Genomic DNA, 22,558 nt, shown 5'->3' on the forward strand with positions numbered 1-22,558 from the left:
ACCTTACTTGCAATAAGGTTTATCTTATTTTAGTGATCTTGATTGAGGCTTCCAGAATCATATTGATAAGAATGATAGATCCAGAGGCTCTGGATATCTGTCTATTAAGCATTAGATCAAATCTGTTGATTGATTCCACAGATCTTCATATGATGAGGAAGAGAAAGAGCCAACAGCTGTTGCAGATATAGGTTATAACAGGACCTGAAGCCTGAATTTGAAATAGGAATGAAAAGCTCCATCCCCATTTCCCAATGCCTGTTTTATTAGCTTCTTGATTTTTAAGATTCCTCCTGTGTTGTATATGATTGCCATGCTATAGAATACAATTTGCACAGGTGTTCAGCCTGGAAGTTAAGGGCAACACAGTATCTCAAAAAGGTTGACTAAGGTAAAGATGCAGTTTTAGTAAAAAATTAATTTGTAGTGTTGAAGATGGATAATAAACCTTTCCCACATTGGTCCATTAAAACCAAGAAGTAGCACTGCACAGGAACAAAATGCTGGAGGCAGTGCTCAGGCATCTGTAACAAGTCCTTCCAGAAGAGAGAGATTACCAAAAAGTATTTCATAATTTTACTTCCTGGCAATAGAGAATGCAGAACCTAATGACTCTAATGCTGGGGTTTTCTTTCCAGCTCCATAGGATTGCATTATGGGGACTCTGACTTCTTCCTTTATCGCTGAATGGAAAACAGAATAGCTTTTGCCAGCTCTCCAGAAGTAGTACGCCTGCAGCTGTGAAATGCATTTAACACATCTCTTAATTGCTATGTGAGCAAAAACTTGCTGGAATCTTCATATATGGGTGCACAGATAATAATAAAGTAAGATATGATGTAATGCATTGTAGCTTACATGCTTCAGGAAATTCTGCGATTAATAAGGGAACACATTTATTTTTCCTGGAATGCAAAACATGTAAGCAACCAATCCTTTCTTTCGAGACTTGGCTCCACCTCCTCTTTCTCCTTCCCAGAGTATTACATCTGGTTTTGATGGTGTAAAGATGTGCCTTACACCACAACCTCAAGCTAAAGGCAAGTTGATATGAAAAAAGAGAGTAGATATGTCTCAATCTCCTCCAAACAAGGAGAAAAAAATTGGTTTTATATTGTTCAATAAGAGAGAAACCTGACAGAAATTTTCTCGCTTAGGAATTTAATATGCTGAGATTTCAGATGCAATACTACAGTGTCCAGATAAGTTCCCACTTTACAACACCCACCTTACTGAAAGCCAAACCTCATTTACTTTTGATTCTACAGCCACAGAATCTTGTGCATCATCCACCCCTGGTGCACTTCTTGCAGAAGTGTGTGTGTGTGTGTGTGTGTTTATACACATACATATGGTAACATCCTAGGTCAGATTACTTTCTTTTCCTGAATTGTGCTTTCTTTCACGTGATTTAATAGGTGGAAACCAAGAGGCAAAATCTGTATCTATATTAGCAAAGCAGCACTGGATAGAATTTGTAAACCTCCAGGTCAAGTTAAAACACAGGATCAAATCTGTGGCTTGTGTAAAAGTCTATATTCAAAGAGGAATCAAAGACTTGTATTGATCTAGATAAGCATCTTACAGTGGTACGATTTGGCAATTGCATGTTATTCTATAAAAAGACAAGTTTCTTTTCCGTGTGACAGTGATGAACATTTATGCCACTATGTACAGAACTCCCTTTATTTAGAAACAAAACATCACTGGCACTTCCACTTAATTTTTAAGGCAAACAAAGGAACTTTAAAAAAAAGAAGCACCATTCCCTGTCTTGATACGAGGTACTTCACTACATACATATAGGTCAGTTACCTGTCCACGTAACTCTCAAGGCACCTGGGAAAGAAGTGGTTTCCCCAAAACATGAAAAATGTCTAGGTTTTCTAATACTGGCCACACCGTCTCAAACTCTGCACGTTTCCCTGCAAAGAGAAACCACCCCTTGTCTGATAAGTGCACTCATATGTAAAAGGAAGCAGCAAAGTCACCGGTGGGAGTGAGGTAGGGCAAAGGCTTGAGAGATCCTTGTACAGCCCCAGCAAATCCCCAGGGACTGCACTCACCGGCTGTTCCAGAGGACAGAAGAGGAAAGGGGAGGAAGGGCAAGGGAAGAGGTGGGAGGAAATCTCTTCTCCTAACAAGAAATTCCTTCCTGGGCTTAAGAAATCTTTGTCAGTGAAGATTTAATAAAATGGTATGAAAAGTTTCATTTTCTTCAGAAAATTCTCAGCCAATGTAAGAGATTTGATGAAGCCCTTCTGTGAGATACGAGATGAAGCCTCCAGGGTTGAAATATTTCTAAACACACTGACACCCAGAAACCTTGTTTAAGAAATACTAAATTGTTGAAATATTTCAAAAGAATTACAATAGTTGTAAAAAAAACAAACAAAAGAAGCATCATCCACAATAACACCTTCAGAGCATGCTTGGATTGAGGTACCTTTTTTAAAGTAACAGCAATGTTTGGTGCTGTGACTCTGCATGGAATGATCATTTCTCTTCCCACAGTCATGTGTATTATTTTAGGTATATCACTGTGCATCTCCACAAATGGATTGCCTGTATCTGCAGGAGAAGAAAAAGGAAAAGGTTAATATGTGAAATCTTAAGACAGTGTGTGGAAATTGTAACGGTGCATACAGCCTTGAAAGAACAGACTAACCCCATCCACGATGAAAACTAGACAAAGTCCTCCAATCAGTCTTCTGTTTATTTTTATCTAAATAAGTTCAGCAAAATATTATTAAGTATTTGAAAATATATTTATCACTCAATATCAGTAGCAGTACTTTGGTATCTCCATTAAAATCCAGGACAGTTGAAGTACATTTTTCCCATTACAGCACCATCTGTAATGATGCTGAGATATATGTTTTTTATTTCAGGGCATTTCTATTTTATTATCACCAGGAGAAGTAATTATATGGGAAGTGAGCTGAACTTCACTTATCAGGAAACCACTACACTGGACATGTTCCTGCTCTCTGCAAGGAAACTGATGGGGAAAACTCACGTTGACTTCACCAGGAGAAAGAATCTACTGTGATTATGCAGCCATATTTTCAACTCTGAGAATACAGACTAATGAGACTTAATTATTCTCCTCCTTCCCACTATCACAATACCTATATGTCTCTTTTTAAGTGACAAGGTAAATGAAAATGCCAGGAAAACATTAATTCCTTTTGACTCAATAACTAAAGCTTGGCAGAGTAATTTACCGTCCCTTGAACAATCCCTGTAACAAAGGACATTGTCATAAATAGCTTGCGCTGGGAACAGGGAACATTGCTGCTGCTATTGTTTGGGCCACTTAACAAAGAGGGGCTCAAGCCACAGGCTCTGGCTCCAAATCTTCTTTGCAGGTGTTCAGATCTGAAGGTTCGGTTTGACTCACATCGCAGATAGACTACCTCAAAATTCACATAAGGTTTGGGTTTTAACTCTTAAAAAAGTGGAACATTCAGATCTTAGTTCTGCCCTTATCTACAGCTCCAATGTGTTTTCAGGCAAATCCTATTATTTTCAATCAGTCAAAAACCTTACAAAAAACAATGGAAATCTTTCTTGGATAAGAAATGAGTAAAGCTAGCAAGAACTGACCCTTTATAAAACCTCAAATTGTAATACTTTATTCAAGTGTTCTGGTCCCAGACTTCTGCATGTTGACCTATGTTCACTCAAGTAGTTCTTCAAATACATTACTTTTGCTTTTCTTTCAAAAGTATGATCTGCACTTCCCAGTGTCATAAAGCTGTTGTGCCCTTAGGATCTCCTTTTCTTATTGTATGAAATAATATTTTTGTTTGAGATATCAAACAGGAAGAAAAGCAAAGTCTACTTGAATTTATACTGGGGAGAATCCTAAGGTAGAGGATCTCAAGTGTACCCCAGGATACAGAAAAAGTTTTCCTAAAGGGGTTTAATGAAACTGTTACAAAAACTTTCTGAAATGAAAGCCACAATGCTTTATTTAATAATAGGTGTTAAATGTCCACTGAAATCGCAAAAGGAACTTATGAGTAATAGGGGATGCGTATGTAATAAAAAATACCCTAAGGACTTGTTAGGTTGACATTTCCTCTGCTGTACGATTCAAGGAAAGACCAAGAATGAACCTGTTTGTAGCACGGTGAAAAGAACCTTTTTTGTTCCAGGGGCTGCAGCCACAGAAGAGGTCACCTGCCCCTTAACATCACCAGACAAACGGATTTACTACTCCCCAAAGACTCGTTTGTCTTTGTCACAAAATTAAGAGCTCCTGCCCAAAACCAGCAAGCTTTGCAAAGTAGTTTCCTGTATCATAATCTCCAGATCATTACAAGCGTGAGGAAGAGCTGTTCTGGGGACTACCGGTGCTGTCTGCAGACACAGTGTCACCACTGACTGATGCCAATATTGAGGCGGTGGGGGCTGTGCGGCTCAGACCTCACCGAATTCCTGCCCATCTGAAGGCAGGGACAGGAAACAAGCACAAAACACCACGATTGGCTTTTTTTTTTTTTTTCCTCCTTCTTCAATGGAAATGCACATTCGAGCCTGGAGAAGTCAATGAAGTGCTCTGTAAAAGTCAACTAAACGCCCTGGCTGCTCTCAGTAGGCTTTAAAGCTCGGTCACAGCCTTTCTTGGTAGAATCCCCGCAGTGGTACGCCAAGGCGTCTCCGTGCCCCTGTTATTCGCGTGCAGAGCTCCCATTGACATCACCGGGGACTTCCGCCGTGGGCCGGAGGGCAATTGATGGCCCCAAGTGCTCCAAATGTCTTCCTGCTTTTGATTAAAAGAAATACGCATCATGTTTCCTAGCACAGTTTTGTTTTCATAATGAGTGTGGAGGCTTTTCCTGATTCCCTTTGATTTTATTCTCCTTCCGTCTTAATGGCCATAAGGGGATACTCTCGGTGCCTCAAGACCAGAATCTGATGCAGACTCTACCAGCCTGGATCAGGCAAAGCCGAACCCACAGCAGAACCAGGGCAGGTTATGCCACGTTGGCAGGGTATGCCAACAACGTGGAAACCTTCTGTCCCCCAAATAACAGCAGTCTTGCTTCTTTTTTTTCCCTCTTTCCCTCCCATCATAGTCCTAGGTATTGCCAGTGGCTCCTGCTACATTTCCTCCCAATTCCTTCCTGAGTGGAAGTAAATGCCATCCTTCCCCGAACAGCTGGCTGGCAGCACATCTGGGATGACCTAACCTCCTGCCAGCAGTCTTCTGGGCCAGCTTCACTCACTTTTATGTTCAGAAACCTCTAGACATAAAAGGAACATCATGGATTGACCTATCTTGAAGACCACATCCAAGTTACACATTCAGCTCCATCAGGATTTGGAATGGAAGATCTAAGAGGGTTGATCTTTCTTTAAAAAAAAATTTTTCATTGGTTGGTTTTGCTTTTGTTTTTGTGGTTTTTTTTTTTTGCTTCAGAGCTGCCTGCAAGAGTAGCAAAATGAAAGATGGACAGCCAGAATATTTGCATATGCTAAAGGTTACTTTAAAAGTCAGTTTAGTGTATTTTTAAATTGTGCCTGGAATTAATGACTGTGTGCTGGTTTGACTGTGTTCCTTACAATATCTCTTAGTTACAATCAATGTGAAACCACAAAGAGCATTCATGAAATCACAAAATCCATGAAGGTCACTTGCTATATTGTTGAAGAACATAAATAGCAGCTTTTTATTAAGCTGGTTGGCAGCCAGATACAAACTTGATAGGAGGCTTAACACAAGCAATATTATGTCTGGTATCAGTAACCTGTCTAGACTATTTATGGGGTTTGCACAAACAACTAAATTAGCCAACACTTGAAATGCCAAAATCAGAAAAGGTGGAGAGGTTCTTTATTTCCACAGGCTTCAGCTACTGTTCATGGGTTTGGTTTGTTTTTAATAATCTGAACTATGTGAGTCAGATTACACATACATTTGCAAGAAGAAAAGTCTCTGCAGGAAAATCTGAGCTCCTTGAAATCTCTGAAAGTTTGTCTTCTGAAGTTCTTCCAAAATACCTACTTACACTTGGCTCATCATTAAGATTTTTTTCAGGCTAAAAGAGCCAAAACAGTTTCCTCACATTCACATAACACTCTTTTCCCTCGTGCACGTGAAGAGGACCAAAGTCTTCACTAAAGTACAGACATGCAAACTTCATTAAAGTTAATAGGTAAATTGCCAAATTCCCCTTTCCATTGCAGGGATTCACCCTAACTAACTTTATTTATCCCAGCTAAATTAGTAGGGCTGTTTAGAAGTAATTTGAGGAGAACCTTGCACACCAAGAGTGGCTCTCATCTCACTTACACATCTAAAGTATAGAGATTTCTCACCAAGCTACGTGGCCAAACTGTTAGTGTTGTCACCGGGGAAAACCATGGGACTCATCTGACCTGTTTTAGACATCTGTTTTACAATGAGATTAATCACGCCTTAGGAAACACACCTGTTCAACCTGCTCACATATAGGCTTCTATGTTCCTTAAAAAAAATTCCCATTTTGTATGTCTGGAAGCACACCACCTATCTGCAAGAAGGGCTTTTCCACTCTTGCCTCTTAGCCTGTAAAATAATACTCTTCAAATTCAAACGATTTCTAAACCTCGAAGGAAGGCTTGAGATATAAATTAATAATCACAGAAGTCCAGGAAAAAAAAATAGAAATAAAAAGGCGTGGAATACTTTATATCTGGAGCACATTCAGACACAAAGCATTGCTAGCATAGTTGTACAGTGATTTTTAGGTGGGTTGGTTTGTTTTCCTTTGGGGCTAGTTATACTATGCTATCATCAATGTAGGTCCATAACGCACATAAAAAATACAGTTAAAACTCTTAAGGAAAAACTTTCTTACCCACATAAGCCAGGAAATCCACCCTAGAGCAATTACTATGTCCAGAAAGCGATGTCTAGAAATGCTACTGGGCATTAGGAACACTTTTTCAGATGTATCCCTCCCTCATGATAGTTCATCTTGGAAATATTATTTCTGTTTCAGTAGGAGCTATAAACTTTGGTGAGGAAGAAGGACCTTGGAGGGCTTAGTGCATGGCCTTTGATGCTGCCAAGACATCCACACATGCTCTGCTCAACACCGTGTACTGTGATGTGAAGTCCATATACACGCAATGACAAAAGCATGGCAGTTATAGGTGATTGACGTCAGCAAGTCCTAGAGGGCTCTGTTTTGTAACAGGAACCTCATTAGACACTAAAAAATGTGTCCGCGTACTTGATACAGCTGTAGCATAGCTTAATTTCAACTAGTTTCCTTTTCGTAACAGGAGCACTATCATATTTTTGACTCTGACAGTGTAAGCCAAAACTGTACTGCTCATACACTAAAACTGTGCCAAAAGCAAAGACAGAAAAAAGGCACAGGGGAGGAAGAGTTTCCCAGGCCTCAGCAGGTTCTTCTGTCAGTACATTATTTCTGAATAAGAAGAAGAAAATCTCCCTTTCTGTTGGCTTTCAGGGTGTTTTGTCTTACTGCTTTTTTCACCTGTTGAATTATTTTGATTTTGATGCTTCTGATCTTAAGAGACTCTTTAGGGGAACTCTTTTGATACCCTTTCTGTTCTGCAACACAGTACCTTTGGGGTTACAGGAGTCAATCCATTCAAGCTAAATCTTAAATCCCTGTCAGTTTTGGGGCTGGATCCAGCTATCTGTCAACAAGTGGACCTCCCAAGGAGATGCCAGACGGTCAGCACTTGCAGAATACAACTCTAGAGTTCAAAAAGGCACTCAAAACCCCAGATGTTTTGGCACTTCGAAGGCTTACATTTTGAAGCATTCACTAATGCTAAAGCCCTTCATTTTGGACTGTCCAATCTGAGACACATCTCAAGCCAAATATCCAAAACTAGTGGACATGTTAGACATTCCAGGCATTGGTGAGTCAAGTACTCTCAGGACTTGTACCTCTAATTACCCAGCTCTGATTTGTGTCACCTGACTTAAATCATCTCAAAGCAAGACGTCTATTTCTAAGCTTGTTCTCCAGATGCCTTGTAAAGTCAGTGATGAGAAATACGTACCAGAAGGTCCTTTCTTCTCTCTGTTAAGCACAGAAAGAGAATAGACAACTCACTCAGCCTAGAGGTCTGATTTTAAAATGGAATATTTTGAACGGTGCTTGATTGAAGTACCAGTACATGTCTCATTTTGCAAGGAAAAGTGTGCGGTCAGAAGGCATGCACGGCAGGAGTGTGAGGAGAGACAAGGAGAGGGAGAACATTCACTAAGAAATGAGCTAATACCCTAGTACAACTTCACTTAGAGAAGAATTCTCTGTTGCAACAGAATTAAGATATTACTCTTGTATATTAATAGCTGAAAGCTGTCTTCATCACAGGAAGTAGCAACACTTCAACTTGAATCAAAGTTTGTTTAAATTCTTGCAAAAATCTAACCTTGATATATCAATGTAATTGAACCGATATGCTTTTTCTCTGTCACACCATGGCAACAATCGATCAAAGGCAAGAGATGATGAGAGAATGAAGAGAACTGCACATTTTTTGAAGAAAGCAAATGAACTCCAGCAACTGGAAAAGAGTGTCTTGGAGATACCAGGCAGGCAGAAATAAAAGCCTTTAGCACTGTCCCCAGGGAAATCTACAGAGGTTTCAAAACAGCCTGCTGATAATTTGGTGTTTCTTGAATGTCTTTATTCTATAATTATCTCTTTTCAAGCAGAAAATTCCCCATGCCTCACTCCAACGTATGCAGTGAATGTTCATTACAAATCTTTCCATTTTTACTACCACTAAATGCTGCGGTTGTGTAACAAAACAAAGATCCGAGCAGTTTTGGGTCCGAGATAGTGGAGAAATTGGCAAAGAGGCTTTGCTTCATTTCAGATTTTTTCCCATGCCTTGTGGTGGAAGTCAGGCCATCAGTTTTCTTAGAGCAAAGTCCAAGGCTCTTAAGAGAATTCATTTCCCTCACTTGATGTCTCAATTCCTGAGCTGTGTGTGGTCAAAAGTTGCTGCAGTACATACTGCGCGCTCACTCCCCCGTGCAACTCAGTAGTGACCTCTCCAGCTGAAAGAAGGGTGGTGTCAGGACTAGCTCCCACAAGAGAAGTCACCAGCCTGCCCGTTCTCCATCACCCAAACACAGGGCTTCTTCAGAAACGTTTCAAGTCATCCTGGGGCACTGGGACTTGCATTCTCCATCTCATCGTCCTGCGTCTTGGTTTTGTCTATAGAAGCTCATCTTCTGCCATAGCATACACTCCTTACTGACCCAGAGGACTTACTGGGTTTATTGTTTTGTTGTGGTTTTTTTTTTTTTTTTTAAATCCAGTTCATATTCAGTATCACTCTAATTACGGAAATGAATAACATTTTTAAAACAATAAGTGATGACTTCCTGTACAAACAATATCAACTTTCCTGATTCAGATTCTGTGTTTGTAAATAGCAACTATTTGTTCTCATCTGCAGCATGCTAAGACATGGGAAACAGGCACCTCGGTGATCCACATGGAGCTAATATGGGAAATGGACTGACACAACGTCCTGCCACAGGAAACAATACAAAACTAGGAGGGACCCAAATTTTACAAATGTTTATTTCCTAAGCACCCACAAGTTCATTTAAAATAAAACTAAACTCAAGAACGGTAGTCTTGACAGAGGATTTTGTCACTCCCGTCTCACCTCCACTTGCGCCAGATAATTGAATTTCATGCATGTTCACAGGAACAATGACTTACATTAAGAGATTCCTTAAGTATTTCCTTTCCAAATGCTAACACTACACTGATCAGAAAGGGTGAGTTTGGGTACTCGGTATCTTGTATCTTTTCAACTTACTCAACAATTCTTCCTGAAATTGTAGATTTTTTGGAGGACTAGTATCCCTTTTCCCACCTTAGGACAAAGTGACACTTTCAATAGGCATTAAATGAGCAGTCACCTTGCAGCCTCCCTCGTTATCAGGGGTTTGCCCTAACTGTCATACGTGCTTGGTAGGACACAATCAACACTTAAGTGTTAAGAAATCGGTTTTCAAGCAAAAGGATTGTCAAATTCAGAAAATTAAGATGCCAAAGAGATCTAAGCTTAATACAGGTTTGTCCCTTAAACATTTTACTGTTTTTTGGCAACTAAGGTAGGAGGAGAAATGTAATCTAATCCTATATTCAACAGTGACAACAACATTTAATGACTGAATGTCCTTGAAAAATCAACAAAAATAAGACACCCAGGCGGTCTTACTTAACTGACTGGGGGTGGGGGAGACGACTGTCCAAAAAAAACCTATTTCTCCAATGATATGTTTCTCTTCCATCACCATGCAAATTAGGCAGGTAACCTTGGTTCACATAGATCTAACTGAGGATCTCTTCCAGATGCAAGCAAGCTACATACAATTCAGGAAGCAGTCAAGAGTTAGAAAGACTGGTTGTTTCTTCCATTTGTAAAAATTCAGGATCCAGAAAAATTAACACTTCAAACAGGAAAGGGATCAAGAGAACGTAAAGGAATCTCTTATATCGTAAAATGGGTTTAGCAGAGAGGTTCTCAGTCAGAGACACAACCATCCTTGCTCTTCTCATGTGGTGAATGGAGAGGATTGTGGGTAGATCTCAGATAGAGATGACATCCAAGGTGGGAGGTTCAAGAAGGTCCCATGATGGGAAACTTGCAAAAGTCATCCAAGAAAAGTGTAAGTTTTCCTAGGCAGCGGAAAACGTTGGTCACTAAATGAATAACCTACTTTGGTTATGCTTCCATGGATGCATCTGTAGTTGGATATCCAGTAAATTATATGGAAATAGTTGGGTGAGAAAAACACTGTGGTATATTTCGATGAAAGAAAGCAGGATGAACAGCATGAATTATTCAATAACTCTCAATAAAGCAACACACAATAATGGGGGGAGCTATCTTATTTCCTATCACTGTAGTGAGAGGTCCATTTCATTCTGCTTTTTCACAGCACCAGTCCCACTCTTTGTGTCACAAAATGAAAACAAAGGCTAATTCACTCTGATGTGAACTCGTTAGAAGCAGCAGACACATAATTTGGAGAACTTCCAGTTGCACATTCTCTGTAATATGGGCTTTCAAAATCTGTGAATCCTGATATCTTGCAGTAATCTATTAATTTTATTCTGTAAAAATCAAGAAAAACTAAAATATAAAATTAAACTAAATCCCTAATGCGTTTATAATTTTTTCTTTTATTATTGTGTCTATTGCATTCAACTATTCTGAGAAGTGTCTGATTAATATCCTGGAAGAAAACAGGACCAGAAAGCAATTTCTGTTATAGCCTAACTGACCTAATTCCAGCATTTCCTATACATTACATGATACTTGTTTGCTGAACACAATTCTGTGTTTAGTTTGATTCCATTTATTCTAGATTTTTACAATCTGTGTAACATGGACTACAGAGTACATTTTGGAATGTTACTTAATAAGCAAATATTAATTTTCTACAGCATGAGACAATTCAGTGATCTGGATAGACAGCTTTGGCATCCTTCAGCTGCCTAGAAATCTAGAATCTTAACACAGACAGGTTAAAGTGGACATTGTACCAGTTATATGATTTTCAACAGTCATCATCCAATTCTGTAAGGTATGATTTCTCTGATACCCATTTCACAGATTCACTTCTAGTCTACTTCCATGTGGAGTTCTATTTACTCCAGTAAACTGGTTGGATTCGGTCTTTGTCTTTCTTCATTTTTCTTCCTAACAGATAAAACTCTAGCATCTGTATTTGCAAGCTCTGAGAAAGCAGATTTAATACATTAATTGGTAAATTATTATGACATTTTGCGAGGCTGAAAATATCATTCAAAACCCTGAACTGCCTTATTTGTCCATTTTGCTGTATTGAAGTGCAAGTACCAAGAAGTGTTAAAAAACGTAATCTTACCGTTAATAAATACATAGACTGTAGATTCCTTCTTCTTTTTCGCTGGACTTGTTGGGTATTTGCAGCTATAGTTTCCAGTGTCACTTGCTTGAGTTCTGCTCAAGGTCAGACTACTGCAGGACTGCTTCCCATTCCTTCCACAGGCATATTTAATTACTTTCAGCCTTTTGCTGTCCTTACTTAGAGTTTCAGGCAAAGACCATGAATGAACCATTTCCCCCCTGCAAATACAGATAAGGAAGCAGAAACAATTATGTTGGGCTGCAATTATATAGCTCCAGTTCCCAAGCTTTCTTTTTATTATATCAGGCTATTTCTGGGGTTCTCTTTTATCTTGTTTTCCAAAAACAACAACAGAAACAACAAAGAACTATTAAACAATTGCCATTGAAGTTCATTCCCCACCTTTCCCCACAACATAAGGTTTCATTTTTTTCTAATTTCAGTTACAAAAAAAGAAAGTGTCAGGTGTATGAACTCCCAGCCAAATTATCAGAATCCAACTCAGCTGGTTACCTGCAGGTGAGATTTAAAGTCTGGCCTGCTTGAACAACGTGCTGTGTGCCATTTATACTCAGCTCAGGAACTTTTAGTTTTGATCCTGAACTAGTTCCTAGAAAAACAAAGAAAAAAAAAAACATTAACAATGACAAATCATCCTGTTCCCAGTCCACTCACATTTATGATGTTATACTGGAAGGGGAAAGCAAAGAAAATGGGTTGCCTCCCCCCGCCCCCCATACATGCTCTCTTCCTCTGAGCAAAATCCCACTGTCCTGACTCAGGACTCACACAATCTTCCATGAGAATTACTCAGGAAAGAAAGTAGAAAGCAAGCTATGCAAGTTTCGGTCAAAGACTTTGCTCTCAAATTGTTCACTGAGCATACCCTGAAGAAAGTTCAGGACCTTGTGGCTACACATCTAACCGAGGAAGCGTGCCCTCAAGCACCACTGGCTGCATTTCCTTAGGAAACACCACCATGGCAGCCCCTTCAATGGGAAGGGCAAAAGTCAGCCTCTTCCACGGCAAGAGCCACGTATTGACCTCTAAGATACCGAACTCTCACTCAAACAACTTGCTGCAAAGCTGGAACTGCTCTGGAAGGAGTGAAAGGGGATTGAGGATCTTCCCTTCCTGACTGGAGGTCACAGCACTGTTACCTACGGTCCCTCACTAGCTGCAGGCTTCCTTCCAGTGAAGTGGTGTCAAAAGGTAACTGGACAGCTCTACAATAAATTTTGAGAACAAGATCAAGGCACCTCCAGACCAGATTTGCTGCTTTTTGAGCAGGCAAGTATGCCAACATGGCCCCAGTCATGGCCAGACCATTCTGGTATGGGTGAAACCCAGGATATCAGAGTATAACATGAGGTGACTTAGGACACTTGAAAACATCCAGGCAGGCTTCTCACAGGCCATGTGAAGGCAATTTTTAGGAATTCCATGGAAAAACACCATGGTCAGAAGACTAGAGGAACACCAGACCTTCCCTCTCATCAAGCCAGCAAGTGCTCGAAAGGCAAAATGTTTTATCTTTGCCCCATAATAGCTATTGCCACAAAAGCTTTCATGGCAAGCAGACAGAAGTTCATGCCTAAGGGAAGAAACAGTCTTTGACCCATCCCATCACCCTCACACTGACAGCGAAGTGTTCCAGAAGCTAGGAACATAACAAGAGAATATTTTGAAACAATTAAAGTTGAAAACCAGTTTAAGTCTGAATCTGGACCCTAGTGCAACATGTGAAGATTTCAGTGTTGGGAGAGAGGAGCAGAGATTAGCTCAGATCACTTTACTCCAAGAGAAAGTATTTGTCAACATACGAGGGAAGCAGCATCATGTAAACAAGGGTAATGCAGATTTTCCACTAGAACTCAATCAAATACAGTTTCAGTTTAGCTATTTTAAGCCCTTCCAAGAGGTCCCTGCCACAGCCAAATATGAACAGCTGTATGCACCAAACATAGTAGGAATACGTGAAACTTATTTGGCTGCTATGGGTCACCCACTGGAAAGGCCTCCCTCTTTTGTTGACTATAGAAGGAACTTTTGGACACCAACTCCAGCTGAGATTGGCCACTAAATTTCAGCTGTATAAACCCTCCAAAGTCAATGGCTGCTCCAAATTTAGCAGCTTTCACGCAGCAGCAGATGTAGCCTCAGATTAGAGGCTGAATATCAAAACTTTGTTCTGTGATGTGGACTTGAACTCCTTCAGTCCGAGAAAGGCTTAGAAGCCAAGTCTTCACTTATGGAAAGAGATGCTAAAAGTACAAGGATTTTGTACAAAAGGTAAAGAGGCACTGCCCTCATCTGCTGGTTTTTGAGTTGGTTTTTTTTGAAGAGCTGGCTGTGCTCTATTTGTATTTCCTACTGATTCCCTGTAACATTGGTAGAGACAAGAGGTCTAAATCAGCATCTGGGACTACCTAGCACAATCCATGAAAAAAAGCAAATAGCTGATTAGGGCAGCAAAACTGTTTGTTAGACGTCTTCAGAGATCAGTTCTCTTCCTTAGCAATACAGGAAATGTACACTGTAGGGGTTAACTAACTTTCAACTAACCTTTGGCATCTAGGTTAGTTACATTTATCTGCATTTTTCTTTTTAGCCCTGTATATCTTATTTAAGTTGTGGCTCCAATAGTTTTCCTGTATATACTATCATCCATCCCTATTCAAAACAAGATTTAAAGGGTACACTTAAACATACACATAAACTAAATTATATCTCACTTGAACAGGTTTCAAGCAAGGGCATAAGAAGTTTTCAGAATAAAGAGGTCCTCTGAACTGCACCACAAATATTACTAGAAATTTGAATGGTGATACCATACAAATACACAGACTTCCTCTGCGATTTGCCTAGACAATCATACTTCTAACAAGAAATGAATATATGCTGCTAGCTGTTAAGAGGGGAGAAAAAAGATGCAGGAAATCTTTGAAGAAGCAATTTGTTGTGTGATATATTGCAAACATACATTTTTCTCACCCACCATTTACGGACCTCATCTCTGAAACACTGGGTCTCCCAAAGAGTGCACATGATTTTATGGGATAGTCTCCCATAGATGCTTACAGTCTCTGAGTCTACTCATTTGCTGTTCTGAAATAATGTCCCTGAGGCTAAACGCTGAGAAATTGAGATAAGACTTTACAAGAGCTTAGGCAGCTTCTTGAAGAGCAGCACAAGCACTTTGGTTGAGAGGATTTGCCAATGTCCTCCAACTAAACAATCTGACGGTTTCATGAAACTACCGTGTTCCTGCATTTCATCCATATTCCTCTTGTCATCCCAGAATTAGAGGCTCTCCCAAGAAGGCAGCGTTTATATCCAGCTTTATGAACCTTCTTCCTTACTTCAGGGGGCAACCTGGCCTCAAGCTTCCCTGAACCGTTCCTTATTTCAGGCTCTAGAAAAGCTGAAAGCACACAACGATGTTTACAAATAGTTCAATATGTATGAAAAAAACATCAGTAATGGTCTGCCAGAGGAACCCACCGGGATCAAAGCCCAGCTGTTAGAGTTGCAACACTCAACCTAGTTGCTGGAGAGCAACATGTAGGTTGCTTCCAGCATAAAACTGATGGAAAGGTGGAAAATCCATGTGAGTGACAGGCACTGAGAGCAAGGCAGGAGAGCAAGTCTGCGGTCCCCGGTCATGACTGGGGTGCTGAGTGTTTGGCTTTGCTCAGCACCAGCACCGGCACCCTGCCCAGGAGCAAAGCCAGCCATGCAGCACCATGCCCCATGCCGAGACCAGGAGACCAGCCCTGGGAATGTGGGCTGCTGTTGTTTTCAAAGTCTGCCAGAGGTGAAGGGCAAGAAACCATTATAAATATTACAGACTTTTCTCTTGACAACTCTACAGTGATGTAAGCAAAGACATCCCCATGAAAATCTCAAGATCCATCTTAAATTAAGCATACAAACCAAGACAGCCTGGAAGCCCATATGTCAGAAGGTCTGCCTCAGAGTTATTAAAATCAAATGAAAAAAACCAACCCAGATCTTTTCATCCCATCCTGCAGGCAAAAAAAGAAACCCAGATATACTGGATACGTATTCAAGCTTTTGCCCTTTAACACGTATTACGTATATCTAAAAGACACCGCAGTATTTGCAAATATTGTGGGTGGGATCTTAAGGAGTGCTTAGTGTTTGTCTAACTTTGCTCCCATTGATAAAAGCCAGAGTTTCATAATTGATTTCAAGTACATTTTAGACACTTAACTCCAGTAGCTAATCATATTAATATTCAAGAGCTAACATCAATGTGTTTGGCATGATGTATCAGATTTGTTATATATTCATTTATTTTGTTTTTCACTGACAAAAAGCTGAAGTAAAAGACCTTATTTCAAGCCAATATTGGTGCTTTTACAAGTATGCGAGACAACACTTTTACCAGCAAGCTAAGTCTTGAAGAAAAATAGCTTTATTTGACATCCTATCTATTCATGGGTCATTAGCTTCCTTACGTTTTTAAATGCTTCAAAACTGATGCAGAGTACAAATGTGATAGAGTTTGACATGTTTACCAGGAAAGAAAAAGGAAGAAGAATAGCAGGGAAATTCCTACTGTCAATATTTAGAAGCGGATTATGCCTTCTATGTACCTTCTCCGGGCATTTTACTTGACACTGTCTTTTCTGAAGGGTCATGGCTCAACAGGACACGTTCACTTATCATTGTGCCTGTCACTAAGCGACCATCAGCAGCCTACCCTCACACTGACCTACATTGGGGGGTGCAACTTCTTTTCATGTGACAACAAGAGAACTAATTAATCCTGATAACTGAGGAATCTCCTCCCATAGGGAAAGGGGTGATTTTGGGGGGCATATTCTATTTGTTTCGGAAGGCTTATTAGATACATGTGAAAGCCAGTCAACAGGGTTGCTTAATTAATGAGCAAACATTAATTTAGATTGTGAAAGTTAGCCATTCTGTCTAAAATAAGGGAAGGACAAATATTTTTTTTTAAGAAAGCAAAGGGTATAATCTGTAATTTACAAGGGAACAAAAGAATAAACTTTCTTCAGTTATTTTCTGCCTTGCAAAAAAAAGTGATCCTCTTCCTGAATGAAGTAAACAAAAATTTGAACTTTCTATTAATCAAAAAAACTGATTACAATTAATTAAGAAAAAAAAGATAAAATAAATTAACATGCATACATTTTTCCAATATGATGTGTGAGTTCAGTTCTACAGACAAATGAGTAAACATGCACACGTGATCAGCCTTCCACTGATTTCAGCTAAATCTTGATTCCTCTTTAAAGTATAGATCTGCTGAACACAAAATCGGGACCATGTTCTGGATTATTATCCCCATTCTGATTTTTCCAGCTTTTACTTTTAAATTTCCTTTCTTTCATACTGAATTTGTGCTACTTTTGACTAAAGAAAGTAAACCCAAAAGCTAGCTTTAAGACTTAATTTAAAAAACCCACAGTATTAGAAGTTATTAGAAATTTCCTTGAAGTTAACAGGCTTGTTGGCTTTTTACTTTTAACGTCTTTTTCATAATTTGAGGCTGAGTGACTGTCTTCCAACCACTCTAGTTATCCTGAACATGTTGACTAATCTTTTTTCACTTGCACAATGAGAGGTTAAGGAGAATGATCAGTTTATCTTTGCAACTTCAGTGTATACAAGGAATCTGACCTTCTGGGTTTAAAGTGCCATCTGTGGGCAATAAAGTTATCCATCATGAAGTAATTGTTTCAGTCATTGTTAGATTTGCACATGTTTTAAGGCTTGTTAAACATAACCGACCCTTTGTGGTTTTTACCATCAAATATCATTTCCTCCTGATTCAAACACATTCAGCAAAAATGTATTTTGCAGAGGACACTCCTGCACTGGAAAGAGAGCGCACGTGATTTCTTAATAGGGTCTTCACCTCCCTCTGCTCCTTAAAACGTGGGTCATTCAGTTCAAATGCAGCCCAGGACTTTACTCTTGCTTATAAGCATTTCCTTATGAGTCATCCCATGGAAGGGAATGGGAATACCCACATGCGCGCAACTAAGAAGCAATTGCAGAATCCAGATGAAATGCTTAGGAGCGTGGTAATACCCAGTGGGTTGACCTTCAGTGCGTCTCCAGTGAAAATGAGCTGACTCTGATCTGCAGCACCGCCTTAACCAGAACATGGCCACCAGCTAACCTCATATGGGATATACGGCTTTACTCCATTTTGTACGGAAACCTGGGATATCAGTAGTTTTCTTTATTTCAGAGCTCTTCCTGACAAGCTATTGTATTACCATCTCTTCTAAAGGTACTTCAGGCCACTGCAAGTAAATATAACTTCTTTTTGGTCAAACAGTTGTACCTATCTATAATAATTCCAATTACATCATTACACCAAATCACTCTATTTAAAAAAAAAAAAAAAAAAAGAGTGAAAAGGAACTTGTGGTCAACTCTGAAGGGCCATTTAAAGTTTTGATTTACATCTGACCATAAGGAGTAATGGCGACCAACAGGTCCTCCTAGTTTTATCAACACTGAGATTCTCATCAGCATCAATACTTGCATTTATAAGACAGGAAACCTTTTAGGCAAAGTTATCTCAAAATTTGGGTGGTGATTGGAAAAAATTTTTTTTTTTTTCCTGCTCGAAGTGTGAATGTCTGGCCTGGTCCTGCTACAGGACTAGAGGGAGAAGGGATCACCCTTGATAATGAAACTGTCTACTTCTGTCACTGCTGGTGGCTGGGGAGAACCACTACTGGAAGAAGACATTCTTCTATCTCCACGGCAGCAATAGCCTCTGTCTCATCTATGTCACCTAGATTTCCAGTGCTCAGGCACAGGCAAAGCAGGCAGCGCAGTCTGGTTCCTGCACCTAGAGGTAAAAGCACCATCTCCGTTGCCTGTACTTAGAAACAGCCCCTAGGAAAGACCTACAGCGCCAAACCATGAGCCACCCTGAGATTCAAAGCAGTATCTGCAGGTCTTTCACGTGCCACCTAGGTCCCCATTCCAAAGGGGAGCTCACGGTCCTTCATACATCTGATTTCACACCACTTCTCTGAAGCAAATCCAAGCGTCACCCCTGAAGCCTGCAGAAGAGAAACCAGGACAACTTATCTGTGAGAGAACAAGGAGGTATGCCTTTGTCCCACGCTGACGTTGACAATTGTCCAGATGCACAAGCTCATGATCTGAAGCAGCAAAATGTAACCACTATTTCTGCTGAAGCAGAACTTTGCAGGGCAATTAATGGCCATGAGGACTTGCAAGAGTTAACAGACACAGGTCCTTGGACTGCCAGGTTGCTTTGTCCCTGTTTTCTGCTGGCTCTTGTGCAAAGAGAGGCACCGCGTGTGCTGATACACAGCTGGCAAACAGAAACACGCTCCGGGCAGAAGAAGCAGCTCAAGCTGTCTCACTCCTCAATGGATCTATCACTCACACATGCCTCTGTTGTGACTGAAAGGTGTTCTCGTTTGCTTTCAAGATCAAGAAACTTGTCGGAAGCTATTACAAAGTACACATCGATGCATCAAAATCATCAAATCATTGGTTTGTCCCTTTCAGGTCCAGAAGGGACATTCCGATTATCCAGTCTGATGTTCTACAACACATGCCAAGTGGTTTCTGGATCAAATGCTTAAGTCTGATTAATCTCAACTGTAATTTAAGAATTTAAAGTACCATTAGGACATAACAGCCAGCCAAGAAAATGGATAGGTTAATGGATGAGAAAGCTGGGCTGTTGTGTGATACAGCATCGTAATAGAGTCTGAACAGCATAATCTTTATCACAGTACGTTACAAGAGTCCTGGGCAGGCCTTGACCCTGACTCCATGTCCTGGAACTAAAAATCAGTCAGCAGGGCAAATGGGTATGCTACTGTCCAAGAAAGGCCTTCACAGGCACAGAAAAATGTGTATGTCTGTTATTTGAGCAAGTGCATCCTTTCCCTCTCAGTTCTGGATCTCAGAGCAAGCGGTAAGAGTTTATTTACTATCTGTATGTATTTGCTGTCCCTAGATGTGTATACACACTGATATAAGAATAGATGCTATAGAGGCAAAGCAAAACACCCCGTAGCTAAAAACAGAGCAAGTGCAATTCTGATAGCACTTCATTAACACCTCTGAGCAGTACACGCTATCATGCCAATATGGTCAATAGCTGTAAATGTAAACAAACATGTATTTCCCCAATAATTGCCAAATGTTTTGCCAGTATTTGCCCTAGCTAAGTCAGGCTGTTCTTACAGAAGTCTGTGATAAAGCCATTTTATTAAAGAGCAGAGGATTTTGTTCATTTAAAAATTTAGATGTAGAAAACTAACAAGCTGAAATCACAGTTGGTTATTTGAAATAAATCTGGCTTGAGCTTCTACCAATAGAAACTATTACCATTTCCCATCATACCTGGGCAGCCAAGGCCATGCAGCTCAGTGCGTTGTGCCCACACAACACCTGCTTGAAGGCACTTGCATCACCAGCTCATCAGAAGATTGTGTCCTGTCTGCCCTAAAGTCACCAGGTGACTTCTGGGCATGAGCACGGACACTTTATGTAATGCCAGTGAAAAATAAATTTCAAAATTTAACATTCAGAGAACCTGAGAGGAAAAAAAAAATCTTAGTTTCCTCTCTTATCCATCCAATTTTAATAACTCTACAAACTTAGCATCTGAAATGAGCACCTTTGCCACTATCTAGGCTGGCCAAGGTGCTCATTTCATTAGCTATACAAGGAGAAAGCAATTACAGAGAAGTAAAACCAGCCATAATCACAAACTTTTTATTTCCCCTTGAGCATATGGATTCGAAAATGGGAATCCAAATGGACAGTCTAACGCATCCATTATGAACCCTCATGGAATCATCACTTTGGTAAACTACACCAAGGGTGCAAAACACACATATATATACATGGTGTGCGTTGAGAAATATCACTCCAACAGAGTGAATGCCCAGTTTAAAAAAAAAAAACCAAAACAAACAGGTCTGCTGAGGCTGTTCTCAGCAAGAAGTGGTTATAGCAGAGCTAGGCTGTAGCAATACTTCCACAGCCACATTCGGCATAGGTCCGTGTGGCTCACGTACCCCTCCACCTTGACATCCCTGAGCTGGCCCCTACGGGGAGATCCTGCTCAGGCCATTGCAGATGAGAAGTGGTTGTGACTCCATCATCTGCCCATCCAAAAATGACGCCGTGTGATCGGCCACTGGCATTCACCCAGGAGTATGGTTTCGTGCCTCCGCACACAATTAAGCCTGTGCTGCTTACAGGAGTGTAGGTAGCCCTGCCCGTATCACATCTGTGAGCCACCAGATCTACTCTATCCCTTACTGACACGTGTCAGCAACCGCTGCGCCTCTGCTCTGACCCCACCATGACCCATCCCAGCACATAATCATCAGTTGAATATTTTTTGAGGAAAGTTTATTCCATTAACTAGTGTAGTAGGAAAGCATTGATATGGTATAAGGACAAAGCAAGTACATTAAAAACAGACACAAAAAATAATTTAGAATTCCTATATAGAGTAAGAGGTACATTTTCTTGACCAAATTAAATTTCTTTACCAACTTGATACTTAAGATTTCTTACAGATTCCCTGGCAGGACAAATACAACAATATAATAGGATTGAATTGGAAGACTATTTCATATAGACAGACAAACTGCCTACCTGCCCGTAACCTGCCAACTCAGCCAGCTATGCAGGCCTGTCAAATTCATCTAGGGCTATACTATTCATTAAGCTGTGCACACAGAAATAAATTAGGAACTATATAAAAGAAAATGTCAAGCAAATTTGCAGTATTTCCACTTTGCTGAAGGCTGCTGATACTATTTCTGATGCTCCCGTAACGCATTTGTCTGGCTAAACTGTCCTGTAATGCTCCAAGACACAAAAAAAAAAAAAAAAAAACAAAGTCAGGAACTGACTTTCCATCCACCCTACTTAAACCCGTAAAACAGCACTATAAGCAAACGCCTTGGGTTCAAAAGAAGAGAAAATAACTAATGCAACGCAACAATTTAAAGTAGAGAGGTGAGAAGAACCAGAACAGTCGGCACAGAGGACTCCCTTGCAATGGCTCAAGAGGCTAAATCCATTCCGCAGTTAAATGACATCTAAACCACAAAGTCTAAGGTAGGTGCACGTGCAGAAAGCTTCTGGCAAGCTTGCCTATAGCTCAATTTACATTGGGAAATTATAATCCTTAATACTTATAAAATAGATTAGGATGAACGTTAATTACAGCACTGCATGAAACAAGGAAAGGTGGGGTTTCACCCCAAATGCCACCAGCACAACAGATGAAGAAAATTCTCTGTACTATACAATATAATGCAATTTAATCCCACTGTGTTATATCCATTTGCCATAAACATAGACAACACCTAAATTTTTGCAGACACTAATTTTAGTTTCCTTGACCCTCAATCCCACGGTTTCTCAGTAAATAATAGTGGATTTTAGATCATACTACAAAAAAATTTCCTCTCTGGAGAATTTTATCAGATAACTGCTTCCTGCAAGGTTCCTTGAACCTCCCCTGAAGATCAGATGTTGGACACTGCCGGAGACATGACACGCAGCTAAATAGAGCCCTTGTCTGATCCAGGACGGCAACTCTCACGCTTCTGTTAACATTAGTCCACG

General features: G+C 40.2%; 1 protein-coding gene across 2 annotated transcripts in view; it reads right to left on the reverse strand.

Moving 5' to 3' along the window:
* The window catches only part of FLT1 (fms-related tyrosine kinase 1), a 114,122-nt gene that overhangs the window by 85,599 nt on the left and 5,965 nt on the right, over positions 1-22,558 (reverse strand). The window contains exons 1-3 of one of the 2 annotated variants that reach the window (XM_010572692.1): positions 12,419-12,543; positions 11,903-12,123; positions 2,447-2,571 (exon numbers count right to left, since the gene is read on the reverse strand). In XM_010572692.1, coding sequence (XP_010570994.1) covers positions 2,447-2,571; positions 11,903-12,123; positions 12,419-12,543 — 471 coding nt within the window. Of the gene's footprint in view, positions 1-2,446; positions 2,572-11,902; positions 12,124-12,418; positions 12,544-22,558 lie in introns of those variants that run through there. The other variant, XM_010572693.1, reaches the window with a different exon arrangement.

The sequence above is a fragment of the Haliaeetus leucocephalus genome, unplaced genomic scaffold (assembly GCF_000737465.1).
Source record: "Haliaeetus leucocephalus isolate CR32 unplaced genomic scaffold, Haliaeetus_leucocephalus-4.0 Scaffold351, whole genome shotgun sequence".
Classification (NCBI taxonomy): domain Eukaryota; kingdom Metazoa; phylum Chordata; class Aves; order Accipitriformes; family Accipitridae; genus Haliaeetus; species Haliaeetus leucocephalus.